The sequence below is a fragment of the Xiphophorus couchianus genome, chromosome 21 (genome assembly GCF_001444195.1).
Source record: "Xiphophorus couchianus chromosome 21, X_couchianus-1.0, whole genome shotgun sequence".
Classification (NCBI taxonomy): domain Eukaryota; kingdom Metazoa; phylum Chordata; class Actinopteri; order Cyprinodontiformes; family Poeciliidae; genus Xiphophorus; species Xiphophorus couchianus.
Genome location: NC_040248.1, coordinates 14,357,141 through 14,373,549, shown reverse-complemented (window position 1 = coordinate 14,373,549; position 16,409 = coordinate 14,357,141). Strand labels below are relative to the sequence as shown.

Here is a 16,409-nt window from a genome sequence, read left to right as displayed (position 1 = left end):
TTTAGCTCCTCCAACGAGTGAGGAGCTACTTCACAAGGCAAAAATAAAACCAATATGTTCCGCGGTAACGTATTGGACCCGCTGCGTACCTGTATTAATAAGTTTTCGTATTTCGATTCTATTGTATTATTTTTAATGATTTTTTTTTATTGTGTCTGTCGCGCAAAAGCATGTTTAAGGAGAAAAGCAGAATAAATTCGTGTGTTTTCTGCATAAGTGTAAAATGTTTTATTTAGATGTTTTATACTGTGCAACAGTAACAATACGGTAAGTTGTTCATACAATTGAGCGATACAAATACAGAAAACAGAGACATGAAAACATCTGTCGTGAAATGAAGCCAAGTCCTTCCTTTAGAACAAAGGGCAGAGAATAACACCATGGCTGATTAAATATGCACTTTGTCTCTATTTACACGCGGAAACCTTTAAAAGACGTGAAGGATGAACAGTCCAGATACAAGGAAGGGTGTTATTTTTTGTTTGTTTGTTTGTTTTCCAGTAAAAGGCAGAAATGCTTTTATTTGTCTCCCATTGATGCTTCCAGCTTCACAAACTCCTGACGCCCAAAACACTTCCAAAAACTCTAGAAAAGGGGTCCGAACCCTGAAGCCTCTTCCTGAACAGAGAAGTCACAATGAGCATGCGCATTAAACTGTGCTTGAAAATATCCCAACACACATGAATTAATCATGAGAAACACCTTTAAATTGAAGAGACAAAAAAAAAATCTAAGTGTCACCTTCAGTCACTCCTGTAAAAATAAAGATGTAGCTTTTAAAGGGGGGAGACATGTTATCCAACTTTCTTCTTCTTTCTCCTCCCCTTCCAACATTTTCCTTTCAGACTGAATTTCCCATTTCAACCTTCTTCTTTTTTTATTTTGAAATGTCTCTGGTTCCACTACGTTTAAACTTACAAATGATGCCATAATATTCAGAACGACGAATGGAGACAGAAAGAGAGAGAACATTGTCTACACAGTGGAACTACGTTGGCGTGGAAAATGCAGGAGCTGAGCGGGAGTCTGGCGTTGGCAGGTCGGCTCCGGAGCTCCGCGTCATCCGGACGAAGTCGCCGAGCCGTTCAGGGACACCTTCCGCGGCTTCCCGCCGCTGCCGCCCCCGCTGCCGCCGCTGAACTGGCCGAAGGACCGGCTCGGGGTCTGAGCTCCCGCCGCGGCTGAGACAGCAGCTGAACTTCCGTTCACGGTGCTGCTGCTATTGTTGCCCGGGCCGTGAGGGAGCTGAGGATGCGGGGACTGCGCGGGGGTTCCGGGGCTTGGCAGGGACGACGAGGTGGAGGGAGCCCCGACGGGACTCCCCGCTTTGTCGCTGGCAGAGTCGCTCTCCGGACCGGACCTGCTTGCATTGTTCTGACCCTCCTGCTGGGGGTGGTTCACCTTCATTTTCTTGCAGTTGGGTCGGACCCGGTACTTCAGAGGTAAGGGTCCGTTCTGTGCGGAGGGTTGAAGAGAAAACGAAACCTTAAAATAAAGTAGTGCATCGTTTACATAAAAAAAAACATGGTTATTTTTCTTTTAGTTATTTATTTTTAAATAAAACTAAAAGAAAAAAAAGCCCTTACCAAAAAGTGGTAATCAAAACTGCATGTTCCAAACATGAATCTTTCTGCAGAATATCTAAATATTTTTTCAAAAATTCTTAATTTCTTATGAAATATAAATACTGACTCTTTAGGCATTTTTGAATTTCTATAAAGTCACAGAGGCACGATTGCACATTTGTGGTATATTTTGAATTTTATTTGCACAAGTCAGATTTCTCCCTCTCATTGTTTTTTTTTTTTTTTTTTTTTGTAGTTTCCATTCAGTTTAAAGGCACTGCAACGAATGGAACACTAGTTAAGCTTCAAACAGAGATATAAAATCAAACCACTTATGTGAACAGTGTTAAATTAATTTAGAAAAATACTTCAAAACAGTCGATAACATGTTATTAATTTATGGAACCCTTTAGTTACATTCCAAAAAGTGTAAATGTTACAAGTTTAAGCTTTCCAAGTAAAAGTAAAACCAATATTTAATAAACATCAGCTTCATTGTGCATGTACAAAAATATACACATATTTAGCCTGCAAGGTCCCTACATTTATTTCTTCTTCAAAATAATTATTTTCTCCAAATATATATATATATAATTTGTTTTGTTTTTCCACCCATCATATGTTGAGCATTTGATTACATTGCTTATTTGGGTTTTTTAATATTCAATTTTTTAAACCAGAAAAGATTCTGATTGAATAAATACAGAAGAGTTAAATATTACTTTGTGATTAGTGATATCCTCATTTCACAAAGTAGGAAAAAAAAAAGATTTACACGGCATCTAGACAGCAGTTCAGGACTTCAGCTGAGTTCAAGGCAGTTTATTTTAAACAATAATTCAAAAACTAAAATGCTAAATTAATTAGTTAGAACTCGGGTTGTAAAACCCAAAAATAGAAGCCAGTATCTAAAACAAAATCAACATCAACAAGCCCTTTATTTTTCAGACATTTCAATTTAATATATTTCAGCTAATGGGGGGGGGGGGGGGGGGGCACACAATTCTGGATACTTTTCCAAGCATTTCTAAATTTTACCAGGGGGTTGGAAAGCATTTTTTTCCAGAGTGAGCCTAATCATTAGCACCATAGCATCTCAAAATATTAATAAATTAAAATGTATACTTTATATCTTCTCCGATAAAACCTTGGCCATAAAAAGGGGGAATAGTTTATTGTTTACAGTTAATTATATCTATAAAAATGTGTTAAACTAACATTCCATTGGATCGGATTGTGCCGAAATTTACTTACAAATGGACAGGAACCTAACTGTCAATATGATAGAACTGCTTGTAGATTTGAGGACTAACACTTTAATAAGCATGTTGACAGCATGTCCAAGGAGACCACTTACCCTTCTCCAAGTGTAGATATAAGCTATATCCATTAATGTGTAGTAATCTTTGAGAGGCTCGTCTTCATACATGACTTCAACCTGGATCACACAAAATGTGCGCAAACAAATTTAATGGAAAAAAAAACAACGACAACGATTTTGCAGTTTGTTTGCATTTATATAAAAGTATCAGCTTAAATTAAAAAAAAAAAAAAAACACAATATAAAAGACCTGATATGTGTTTGGGATGTCCATCTTGCTGCGCAAAAACTTCCTCAGATGCATGACTGTCATGGCGGCTGGACACTGCAGGTACCTCTTGTTAGCCACCTGCAGATATCCATATATAAAGAGTTATTTTGCATCTTGTGCTAAAAGCACTGAAAAAAAAAAAAAAGTATTTTTAATAAAAAGGTAGCCATTTGGTTGGTTGTTAAAAACAACATTTGCTTCGCAGGAACAACATGGCTGCTCCTTTTAACAGGTAGTAGGGTTGTTTTTATTTTAATTTTTTAAATTTTTTTTTTAGATTCTGTGAAGAGAGGTTGTCATATCAGCGGTGCATACCTGATCTTTTGTTTGCTTGTCTTCCACCCCGCCTACAAGTCTAAAAATAAAACACACACACACACACACTTCCATTACATTCTTGTTGAAGCTAAATTTAGTCAACATACAATGCTTCTCAGAATCAGAGTTTTTACCATTTTATTCTCAGCAAGCATGATTTTCTTATTTGATTTCAGAAATGTAAAACAAATAAATAAAAATAAAAAAATAAAAAAATTAACAGTCATGATTTTGCACTAATTTTTATGTCATTTCCCATGGTAACCAAAAAGGACTCCTTACAAATGACACATTGGACAAAATCCACTGGCTATTATAGGTGATATTTGTAAATTATAAATCTTTTACATTTTAAACAAATATGTATTCCCTTTATGTATGCTAGTATATGTTAAATGTTCAAGTACAATAAAATCCAAACAGATTTTTTTTCCCAGACACTGCAAATGATAAATTACCAACGTAAAAGTATCATTTCGGAGCAATTTAACCAAGACATTCTCACTCCCGACTCGTCATATACATGAAGTAAATGTTCAATTTCTTTAATTACGACCTCATAAAAGTCGCTTTCATGTACTTTCAGACCAAAAGCTCACCGGGTCTGATCGAAGAACTCGATGGAGAGGCTGATGATCTCGTCATCGGTGATAATTCTCTTATCCTCGTCCGCCACCTCGCCACGGTCCTCATGTGAACCGTTGGAAGCTTTGATAGAAAAAGAAAATGCACAGGTTTTGTTACAGAGGAAAAATAAGGAGAACCATTCACACTTTATATAAAAAAGGCTGGATCTTCGACTCACCATCTACAGGATGCTCTGCATAAAAGTCTCTCCTCCTTTTCATTTCATCTGCAGGAATTCAGGCAGACAAGTGAGTACAGCTGTACTTCTCACAAACTCTTAAAGAAAGGAAATGCTACCAGGGAGAGTTACAAGCAACAATTTCACCATCAAACACAGCAAAATGGGATGACTTGTGGAAATAATTTGGGTCATTTGGAATATCTGTCAACATTATGATAGACAGCCCAAAGAAGATGGCAACAAATCCAAAGGGTTTTTTAAAAGACCTTTTAAAAAAAACAAAAAAGTACAAAGAACGTCAACATTTCAATCAAGTTGGACATGTATTGGTTGATTTTTCTTTACCAATAGCATTTTGCAAGACGTCAGAACAAACAATATGTCCATAATTTCTTATTTCAACACAGCACTGAAATGGGAACAGCTTCTAATCGCTACTTGACTTTGAATCTCAAAATGTGGCATTTAAAAACTTCACAACCTTACAAAAATGTTGATATTTGTAGGATTCATTACTCTAGAGTGTTCACAAGCTCCCACTTCTATAGACTTGTGTTGGACAACAGAGAGATTTGAATGTTCTTACTTTTAAAGAGGCCTGGGACCAGTTTGTACACAATGTCCTGCAGAGTTTTGTCAGATCTGCAGAGAGAATGGAGAAACTCCTGTCATGTCCAAACACAAACTACTGACACAGCAGGATGAATGTGTTGGATGAGTAGACAAATTACAGCTTTTATACATATGACAATGAATGGCTGATTCATCTGCACAAAGGGCAAGTCAAAAAGTAAGAGCTACAAAACATAATAGCACTTTTCATCTGTGATTAATAGCAAAAAGACACGCCCAGGGGCAAAGCGTGTCAAAGAAAACGACTTCAACAACAACAACACTGTCTCACCTAATGTTGAGCAGGGGTTTCGTTTTATGCACTTGTACATCACAGATGGGACAATATTTGCTCGTTTCCAGGTAGCGCACAATGCACATTTTGCAGACTGCAACAGAGAAAATATCAGTCAGGGGAAAAAAAGACTAGGGTGCTAAATCTGGGCTGAGGGACAAACGGTGCATCAAAGCTTCTGTGCCGCTTACAAGAGTGGAGGCATTCGATGATGGTGGTTGCGTCTATGAAGTATCCTCCACAGAGGACGCATATGAGATGAGGGTTGAGCTCGGTGATCTTTATCCTGGTGGTCCGATGCATGTTGACAGAACTTTACAAATAAAAAAATTTAAAAAAAAGAAAGAAAGAAAGAAAGGAAAAGAAAAATCCTGCATGGGAAGGAGAGAAAAGAGGGAATGTGTCAGGATGGCTGCTGCAGATGCTATCTGAGTAAAAAGGTGGACCATTTGAGCAACAGCAATGACTATTATTATTAACTACACTTTTAGAAAGACGTTTTCTTTTAAAATATGTTCAGGAGTCGTTTCACTTTATAGCATCTCCATTATGATATTCAAACCAAAACCCCAAAGTATGTTTTAATTGAGAGTCGTCCTTCAAAGGGTCCATGGTCCAGAGCACCATTTGCATGGGAAAAGATGTTGTTTGCTTGACTGTGTTAAATCAATTAATTAGCATCTTTCATGCTAATTAAAAAAATAACCGAAAGTAGAGGGGCTTTTTTTTCTCTTCCTTCTGTGGCAGATTGATGGGCAGTGAGATGGCATTCAGTCGGCTAGGAGGCAGTAAAATATAATAAATCAATCAGATCATGGGGGAAATCGATGCCACTTTATATGACCGTCATCTAAAGCAGGCATAACAACGGAGCGACGGGGCAGGCAGGATCCAAATGTGAGGCAATTCAAATTTAAAATCAAATCAAATAAAAAAAACATTAAATAAAAATGACGCCTCAACCAGTCAGCTTTATCAACTCTGGATGTTGTGCTTTCAATGCTATTCGTTGTGTCAAAATTTGCTTTAAATTGTCAAACAGCTGGAGAAGAAGTTACACCAAGCACGGTGAAATGTTTGTCACCGGTAATGAATCGCAACAATCCAGCGACCGAGCCTTAGATGCCGCTTAACATATAGAAATATAAGAATGAGAGGATCATTTGCAGAGAAAAGGCGGATTCCGAGCGAGGGTTAACCGGGGAGCGATGATTCCAGGCTCCCGCTAGTTGCGTCAGGTGTGCCACACAGGAGGCGATCGGGTGCAGGGGTGGTGGTGGTGGGGCGCGGGGCGGGGGGAACCTGACCGTTTCTATGGCAACTCCCATTGCTTTGAGCTCGCGTGGCGGCTCGCCAGTAATCAGAACGACGCAGGATGTCGAACCAAAACAAAAAGTCGGCGAGCTGCCGGTGAAGCTGAGCGGGAAAGAGGAGGAAGGAGGGACTGAGAGTCTCCGTCCTCTCCGCCGCTGGACTGCCAGGCTGCCGACAGCACGGCTGCCATTTTGTAAAGGGGGTGGGGGGGTGAAGAGAAGCTCATATCGGTTCGGCGGGGCTGCGGGGTTTCCTACGATAGAGAGGGGGCGTATTGAAGCCCCGCATAAACCCGAAGCTTTTGGGCTATAAAGAGCTATAGGCTACGGTCGGAGCTCCCAGTCGCAGAACGGCTTCGCTTCGAGTAGCAGAGCCTCGCTTCATGGCGTGTGTGCGATAATAAGCACGGTGCTGCAGCAGCAACATGGCCAGACAGCAGAGGCTGCGCCGAAGTTCAACCCGCAAACTGGAACACAGGCTGCATTTGTTCTGCGTCAGAACCAGCCTCTCTCTCACACACACACAGCCTGGCTATTACCTTTCAGCGCATATTTGTTTTATAAACAAGTAACTTCACAGAAGTTAGTTGTGCGTAACGCTCATCGGCGGTGCCGACCCAAGGCTCAATTCAGCCTTAAGAAGAATTTGATTTGGGGTCAACATAGCCATCACAGCACCACCCTTTTTTTTATTATTATTATTTGTTTGCTCATTGTGCATGTAACTACACCCAACAGTGAATGTCCTTAATTGACTGCGTCAGTTTGCTTCTTTTATTTAATACAAAAGACTTTGGAAGGTAAAAGCTGTAAATTGTGGAGATGAGGTAGAAAGTCACAATGTTTCAATACAGACTGGGTGTTGGGATGGATGTGTCAAATTTAATCAGCTGTACTTACAGGCACAAAGAAATGCCTGCATGATCCCAGCACAGACAGTAAATATAGAACCTGTTAAAGTGACAGCAAAAAATAAATAACTCTACAGCCATGGCAAATGAAATCTTAAGCAAATATGAATTACTATAGTTCAGATTCAACCATTTTAAATCCCTTTTACATCATTTTCTTAAAATAATCCAGGGCGTTTATAAGTCGGCTCATTCTTGATCCACTGCAAACTGTAAATAAGTTATGACATACTGTGACATGATCTTGGACCCTCCTGAGCTCTAACCAGCAGCTTAGTTCGCTTATACCTCAAGCCAGCTCTGTTTTTATACCGTTTACGCTGTAAGACTTTATGCTGGATTGGAGGCAAAACAAGACAAATGTAAACTAAACGTCGACATAAACTCCTCTGGTACTATTTTTTTTTTTTCTTCCCAGAAATAAAAGTTGTCACTAAGTGTGTGCAAAGCCAACAGAGGTCATGGTTTTCTGAAAAAATGAAGAAATACATACATATATAAATAAATAAAAAAATACCGGATTTGACTGAGCCAGTCTTGCCCACCATCAGCACCATGATGGCAGACTTCTCTCAAACCGCTTCTGAGGCTCGTCAGACCCCTGAGAGGGCAGGTTTGGACGGCGTCTCGGCTCCAATGGATGCCACAGACCCGCACAATGATGGATAATGTCCGCATACATGCAGGGAGGAGCCTGTTGCGCCATTAATCGATCACCTGGTGTTTGGACAACTGTTCTCCCTTCTCCGTCCTCTGTGGGAGCGGGACTGTTTGCTCCCGTTTATGACATCGAGTCGATGCCCCCCCCCCGGCAAAAAAAAAGTTTATTTCTGAATAAATGGCCAACTCACAGAGGATCAGCTCCCAACTGTATCCACCGTTCCGACTTGAATTAATTTACTCAACGCAGCGATTTATGGAGAATAAGCCTTCAAAAAAAAAAGAAAAAAAAAAAAGCCGCACAAGTCTAGATTTCCAAAAGTCCTCGCGATTGACCCAAAGAGATGTTGCTCGTTTGTCCTCAAACGACACCGTTGCCCGTCAGGACGTTTCCCCTGGTTGCAAACAGCTCAGCTGTACTTTCAAATAATAATTAGAACCCGATGGAATGAACAAAAACAGCAGGAAAACTAAAGATTGTATCCGCCGCTGTGACTGGATATATAAAGTGGAATATACAAAAAATAAATAAATTATAAAAATAAATGGCAACTTATTGGTGCTTCAGTTCATTTCAACAAAACTTCATGATCACATTTACACCAAAGATGTTAACCTGAAACAACCAAAAAAATATTTTAGTTTTTTTTTCTCTCTTTCTCTCTCTTAAAAGCTTTCCTAATGAACACTGATCATTTTTCGCCCCTCCGCGTGATAGAGGAGACTTGTCAGGATAGCCTACTGTATAAGACACGGTAGGCTATGAAAGGTGAAAATATTGCACGCCAATAAAATAAAAACAAACATCCTGTTCTGGCTACAGTTCGTGTAAATTTAACAGACACTTTGGCTGCTTTGGAGGACTCAGCCACCTCTTTGTATCCACCCCGACGTCTCGCCCCGTGTTTTTGCTTTAATTTACGCAAACTTTAACCATCCAATCCAAACAAAACCGCCGCACAACAGTTGAAAAAGACGCACACTTTCTTATTTTCCGACAATCAACCATCTATCGATCGCCGGTAATGAAATAATTAAGACACAAATGAAACGCTTCACCTCCACGGCACGTTTCCGGTAGCCATCCATGTTAAGTTAAAAAATCCGAAACTGGGTCAAATTCACACCAATCTCGAACGGGACCCGGTTCGGGACCCTTCCACCATCCCACCTCTATAAAATGAAGCCCCTGCGTGGAAACCCGAGCCCACACGGAGCGTTTGAAGCACTTGCTGCCGCTGCCATCTCAGCCGACCCAGCTTGGTTCGCTTCGGCTCTCCCACTTTACATAAATCCAAACGACGCAAAGCAAACCCTAACCGAGACCAACCTTTAGAGCCAGTTAACCGAGCTCTGTGCCACGCGTCCGCGAGCAAGAGTAAGCAATAATTGGCTTTTATAACCGAGAGCGGATCTGTTTTTGCAGGAAGACGGAGGGGGGGGGAAGAAAAGTAGTGCGCATGAGACACACTGAGGTCCACGTCGGTGATAGAGCTCCACATCCACCGCTGGATCGGATCAGCGCGGAGGGAGAGAGACAGACACACACACAGAGAGAGAGAGAAGGTGGAAAAACACAAAAGCACACCGCCTAAACGTCGCCTTTCACCGCTACTAGTTAGAGACGAAACGGAAGGGGGCAAACCTGCAGGCTCGGCTGGCGATCGGCGGCTCTCGACGCGGCGGAGACAATGAAAGTTGGGAGGCAGATCAGCAGAAAATGAATAGAAGCCGAGCCGCCATCTTGAAGCAGGGCTGCAGACGCTGTCAGTGGCGGAGAGCGCACGGCGGAGCGCAGCGCATTTCAGATGCGCCAAGACGAGAAGAGGAGGGAGGTGGAGGGGGGAACAAAACTCCTCGTTTCCTCCTGCGCCGTGCGTATCCCGATCCAACGGATCCAAATCCCGCCGCTTCGGTTCCGACAGCCGTCCACTTCAGCACTGATAACTTTGCCTCCAAAATATCCGCTTCGCCTCTAGAGCTGAAACGCAGCACACTCTCTCTCTCTCTCTCTCTCGCTTGCTCTCTCTCTTTCTCTCTCTCCGTGTGTGTGTATGTGCGTGTGCTCCGTGGAAACTGACACAGTCCCCAAAATGGCTTGTAGTTCGACCGCCCAGTGGTCACGTGGTCTCTTTGCTTAAGGGTGCCTTGGAATTACTGTCGGTGTATGAACGTTTGCCCAAAAAAAAAAAAAAAAAAAAATCTTCTGAGTGGGTGACACGAGACACAACAAAACCAAAAGGTGTGCACATGATAGTGCTTATCTTTCCTTTTTTTCCGCTCTCTCAAAGCGAAACCACGCCAGACGGTGCGATTTGCGCATAAAACGCGAGCTAAGCGATCGCTTAAAGGCGCAGAGGAATTCGCTATCAGGGTGTTTTTTTTTTGTTTTGTTTATTTGCTGTTTTTTTTTTTTTTTCTTCCCTCCGGGAACGTGATTCTAGAGATCCCCGAATCCACGTTCACGCACTTTTTGAACACTTTGCGCCACAATCGGCGTGCGTAACATGCGACTGATTACTTTATAGCGCGCCCCAGCCTCGCTGGTGTTAAAAATAACCGCAAAGCACAAGCGGCTGCTGCCCTCATGCAGACTGCTGTGGCAGAAAGCAGCTGCTTTATTAAACCTCTCCTCTAAAACCGACGCACTAACAAATGGCGTCAAACATTTTTTTTTGTCCCCCCCCCTCACAGGCTCATGTAAAAAAAAGATAGAATAAAATAAAATAAAACGCACAACGGCGTTCACTGGAAGTATCTGAAGTCTTGGTACCGCTTGCAGCCGGCTGAGCATGGAGGAATTTGGGATGTTTATGGAATCCGAGCCGCTGCGCAGCTCCAACTGAGGAGCTTTGAAGCTGCAGCTGATGTGGGTGTAAACTCGGAGGGGAAAAGGGGATGAAATTCCAGGCAATTAATCGCGAAGGTTTTGGCTCCAAGCATCTTGTTGAAAGTGAACGGCAATGGTATAAAACTACAGTTTAAAAATAATAATAATTTTAAAAGAACGTACACATTTCTTTAAGTTCTTGTCGACCGTTTCAGGAAAAAAAAAAAAAAAAAAAAAAAATCAAAACTCAATACCGACGTGTCGGATGAGAAGGTTGTTGAGAATATTTCAAGGTTTGGCACGACTCAAATGACAAATACATATAGGCTATATATATACATTTCAAATTTTATTCTCAAACATGCGTGACGTTACGTAGACTAGTGTACAAAACAGGAACTAATGCATATTAACAAACAACAAACTAAAAGAAAACAGTTGGTGAAGTTGCTGTAGCTGCAGGGCGTCACATCTGACTGGCTTTCTCCACACTCTTGGCAGCATCTTTCAACTTTGACACCAGATCCTGGCACAGAGAAAAAACACGGGTCACTTCCAGCACAAATCCAGAGCAGCGGAGAAAAGCGGGAAATATTCCCAATAAAAGCCGGACAGACCAGGAAGAAGATCAAAATCCAATTTAGTTCAGCTCCTACTTCCATTCCACAAGCACAAATAATACTTTGAGCTTGAAATCGCCCCAAAAAGCACCAAACAGGACAGACATCTTGTAAGTAGGATGAGTTTTTATTCGTTATGTTTTCCCTGATGATTAAACTCTGTTGAACGTGCAAATGCACGTCCTGCTCTGTTACCTGCAGCTGCTCCGTTGTGCAGGAGAAGTTGATATCCTCCGAGGATCCTTCATTCTGACAAAAAAAACAAAATAAAATAAAATAAAACAAGCAAATTTAGCTTTTTGTTGCGCACTCGTACAGACGCTGCAGGAAAGCAGAAGGGGAACAGCGCAGCAGTTACCTCCGTGTTCAGAGAGATCAGGTAGAAAGGCTCGTTGATCTTATCCAGCTGCCCGTTCTGTTGGGGGGGGGGGGGGGGGGGGGGGGGGGGTCGACATTGTTAGCGTCACATAACAAATGGTGCAGAAACAACTGCAGGAGCACAGGTTCCGGCGCAACGCGTCTGTACCTTCATGTGGTACTGCAGACGCCACGATACGTCGTTGACGTGAGGGGGACGTCTGCCCATGCTAGAGAGGGGAAAAGTTCAAAGAGGGAAGAGCTTGTTGTAGCAACTCGTCTACAGTTTGATTCATCGAGTGGCTTATAAATTTGTAATAAGTTCTTAAAAATCTGCCAGGGGCGTATCCAGAAAGTTTATCTGTTTTGGGTTTTTTTTTAAAGTGGTGACCACATGACACAAAAATAAATACAGAGATAAGAAAAAATATATATATTTAGCCATTTCTTTCATTCTGTAATATATATATATTGGGGGGGGGGGGGGGGGGGGTTGTGGGTTTAGGAAAGTATAGGGCAAATCCATCTACTTTCGTCCTCATGTCCAAATTTCATACCAGACCAGTTTGCTGATAATTATACTTTCTCAGCCCTGATTTATACATATCCAGTCAATTTCCCCTCCCCTCATCTCCACCACTAAGTTCATTTTTCCGTGACAAAAGTCTTTCGAAAACTTTATTCAACTCAGCAATAGAATATTAACATCTATCCATTTTTAACTTGAATAAAATCAGAGAGGCAAAAAAAAAAAAGTCTCCAGTTTTTATCCTTACCTGCTCAACAGACGCTCTATGTCATTTTTATGTTTCTGTAAAACAAATCAAACCCCAGTTTACCACCCACACAAGTTAGTCAAAACTGCAGTCGTTAAATGTAATTTAAAAAAAAATTTTTTTTTTATTAAGATCAACATGATCTGACCTGATATGCGTTGAAGAATATTTCTATTCTGTCTGTGCTGAATGTGAGCTCCTCAAGGCAGGAGCTGCAAGAAAGAAACAGAGACACACTTAATTTCACATCTTTTTTTTTTAATTATTATTTCCTTTTGACAAGATGTCTCTCTTCAATACCATTCTACTCAAAATGTTAACTCGTAGCGATCGGCGACTTCCTATTTTCTTCTAAATGGACATGATATTCGGAACCGTGTGCTGAACATGAGCCTGGAACTGAAACGAAGAGGTGATTTCCTCATAAATGTTTGTGATACTTCCATGTTGGCCAATGGAAAAGCTTCAGCATTGTAACATAAGCGGGCATGGGTGAAAACACACAAACACCATCTGACTGTAAAACATTAAGCTAGCTCAACACAATTTATCCGCTCTGCATCCTATTAAGCAAAGTGAGATGATTATCCTGGTGTGAGGCAGGAGTTGAAGTGTAAAAACACTTTTCTTTTTCTCCTGAGGAAATCCGAATGTTGCATAGATTGATTTTAAAGCATCTCATAAAAATGTTTGTTTAGATTCAAATCAGACCGGAAAACTTGAATTTCATCCACATCTGCGAGAGGCATGGGTTGGTTATCAGTATCAGGGTAAACATAATGTTTTAAAAAAAAGAAATAATTTCCATCACGGTGGTTTAAACTGATTTTAATGGGATCCCACATGGAGTGCTTGTATCTTCTCAAGTCGTACGCAACACCGATCCTCTCCCGCCTGCTGATGCCAACTGCCAGTCAGCTGGCTGAAAGAAGGCTTTTACACTTTGACCTCGCTCAAAAGAGGAACAAATTTGGCTGCCTGGAATTATTTCCCATCCTAAAAAGAAAGAAAAACCCTGAAAGTCACGCTGTTGAAAACTAAAGAGCATTAAAATTATTTAAGGTAGCAAAATCAATACATAAACTGCCTTTATCATTATTGAGTAATCCGTTGTGTTTTAAGCAACAGCAATGAAATTATTATTCATTTCTATTTGATTTTTTTTTATGTTGAAATGTTCTGATGAAGCCATTTTAATCAGCCTTATACCAAACTGTAAAGTGGAAGATATCCTCCAGTATTTTGTGTATTTCTGTCAAGAAGAATCTAACTTTGGGTCAGATCTCAAAAAACGCACACCAACAATGAACTTCTTAGTTTTCCACAATGTTTCCAAAGCTTTTGGGCAATCTATCTGTTCTGGTCTGATTAAAACTTGCAGACAAAGTCAGTGAGTTTCAGTACTTTCACTGATGAGTGAGCAATAAATCAGAATCCTGCTATTTTTTTTTTCAAAAGATTCGGGGGAAGTTTTGTTTTTGATTTGGTACACAAGCCCACCTGACACTCCCTAATTCAAGATGTATACCTTAATTGGAAAGGTACACAACTCGATTTTTCTTTTTTTTTTATGTATGCCGTTTGGCACATAAATGTCTTTTTGATTTCTACAGAATGGTTTCATGCAGTTGAAGCAGAACAAAGGATTTGAGATTACGAATCAAACTTTGAGACACCGTGAAACGACACAGCAGTCTGTGCCAAACATCTGGTTTTAGAATGAGAAAACCACAACACAAGGACGAAATCAGACATGAACCAATCAGCCGTTTTCAATACCGATTTCTGATTTCATTTGAAATCCGACTGCAATTTCTAACCGATTCCGATTTTATTTTACAATTACAACGCGTCGATGAGAAAATAGGCGATTCATTTCTGGAGGTTTCTTGACAGAGGCAGCAGTTTTAAATCCATCAGAAAACGGTGGGTGAACATAACGAGTCACCGACCTTCACCTGATTTTTATTTTTTTACAAAAATGCGTCAGATAATCGGCTGTTGGTGTGTGTTGACTGAAAATAACGAGTTTTAAGTTTTGATTCGATCAGTGAAGAGGTAGAGAACTGATTTTCTTCCCCCTAGTGTCGGGTCTCCCATTTACCAATGACAGTCAATCACTGATTTATTGATACTTCTCCAAAAGAAACATCAATTCCTATGTTTTCACAGCTGAATGTTGCCTCTTACATGCACAGACACATGCATTCTCATGTCAGACATCCTAAACGTCAGACGTTTTCATATAAACCACAAAAAGTTTGCAAAAGGGACTACATTTTGAAGAAACGTGCAACAAAAACAAAGGGCATCATTGAGCCGCCTTTTATGCCACATCAGCACATTTCCCTCCATTTGTTCCTCTTTCCAAATAAAATTCTCTGCAACATGCAGCCAAACAGCGAAGAATCTCTCTCCTTTGTTGTGTTTTATTTTTCTGCAAAAAGACATTTCTAGCAAAAGAAAGTAAGATTCTGCATCCACTGCTGCAGACCTGGAGAGTTTTCACGGTGCAACATGGAACATCAGAGTACCTTAAAGCAATCCCATCTTCTCCTCTGATTTCCATGTAGGCCTGCTGTTGCCTTACCTCGTCGTGGACTTGTCGGCGTTGTGTTTGACCGCTTCCAGGATGAAGGTGGTCAGGGCTGCGTGACTCTGCTTCAGCAGGATCCTGTCCATGTGCTTCAGCTCGGGCTGATCTGAAACCAGAAAGGACAGTGATGCGTACGCCTCTCCTACTACGTTTGCTGGAATCACATCGGTGCCAATGCGATCCACTTCCTCTCCTCGGGGTTCTCCCAGATTGACGCGCAGAATGGAAATCAATGACGATTTGCATGTGAATGGACCCCTCAGCTGCATCAACCGGGGGTGCTGGGGAGGGGTCCGGGGTCATTTCTTTGTTTGTCTGATGAACATTTCAGTTTCTAAACAATTCTCACACTGAAGCGCTAAAAAAAACAAAAAAAAAACTCCGTCACTTTAATCATTTATTTTAGTGTAATTTGTAGATTTTAGTCGAAAATTAAAGTCGACCAGCAAAAACAGAGCGGGCTAAAAATGTGTGCAAGATCAGATCGTCCACTTTATATTAAAATACTTCAATCCCAAGTGATTGTTACAGAAATACTTCATTATGATGCGTTACGTAGCCCTGGTGGCCGTTTAAGAGGCGACAGAAACCCCCTCAAACAACACCTAGAACTGAGCTCTCAGTTCGCCCCACACGAGATTTTTTCCTCCCTTTGTGTTTTTTTTTTTTTACATGAACGTGTATAATCCAGGGCGCTACAGTGCCGTCAAAACCCGCAAACCTCGACTCTAGACGTAGAGAAACCGGAAGAAGGAGCGGAGACAAAAGCGGCGGCGGTGGCGGGGGAAGAGACATCGGCTCACCGAGGACTGTGGGGTCGGCCCGGGAGGAGAGCAGACCCCGGGAGGAGACATCCAGCAGCACCTGAAAGCTGCGGTGGTTCACGGCAGACTGATCGGCCAGGAGCTGCAGCCCCTTCTGCACAGACTCGCTTAACTCCATCTTGCAAAAGGGGCGAGTCACGTGACGGATCAGCTGATCCAGCGCGTGGAGAAGAGAGCGAAGGCGAGGCAGGGAGAGAGAGAGAGAGAGAGAGAGAGAGAGAGAGAGAAACCTCCATAAATCACTGAGGCTGTCAGCAGCAACACAGCTCTCAGCTGTGGTTTTCTGATGGCTGCTGCAGCTCCTCTATGGTTTGTTTAATATGCTCGACGCA

General features: G+C 41.5%; 1 protein-coding gene across 1 annotated transcript; it reads right to left on the bottom strand.

Annotated features, from left to right (window-relative positions):
* Nucleotides 1-204: 204 nt before the first annotated feature.
* bmi1a (bmi1 polycomb ring finger oncogene 1a) lies at nt 205-16,228 on the bottom strand. The gene is given in 19 exon segments (XM_028005819.1): nt 205-1,455; nt 2,923-3,003; nt 3,137-3,235; nt 3,473-3,512; nt 4,075-4,183; nt 4,281-4,328; nt 4,870-4,925; nt 5,188-5,284; nt 5,382-5,503; nt 9,720-9,784; nt 10,848-10,954; nt 11,373-11,430; nt 11,720-11,773; nt 11,883-11,939; nt 12,051-12,111; nt 12,658-12,787; nt 12,790-12,869; nt 15,248-15,359; nt 16,057-16,228. Coding segments are annotated over 19 exon segments (1,911 nt in total). The 5' UTR covers nt 16,196-16,228; the 3' UTR covers nt 205-1,059.
* Nucleotides 16,229-16,409: the final 181 nt, after the last annotated feature.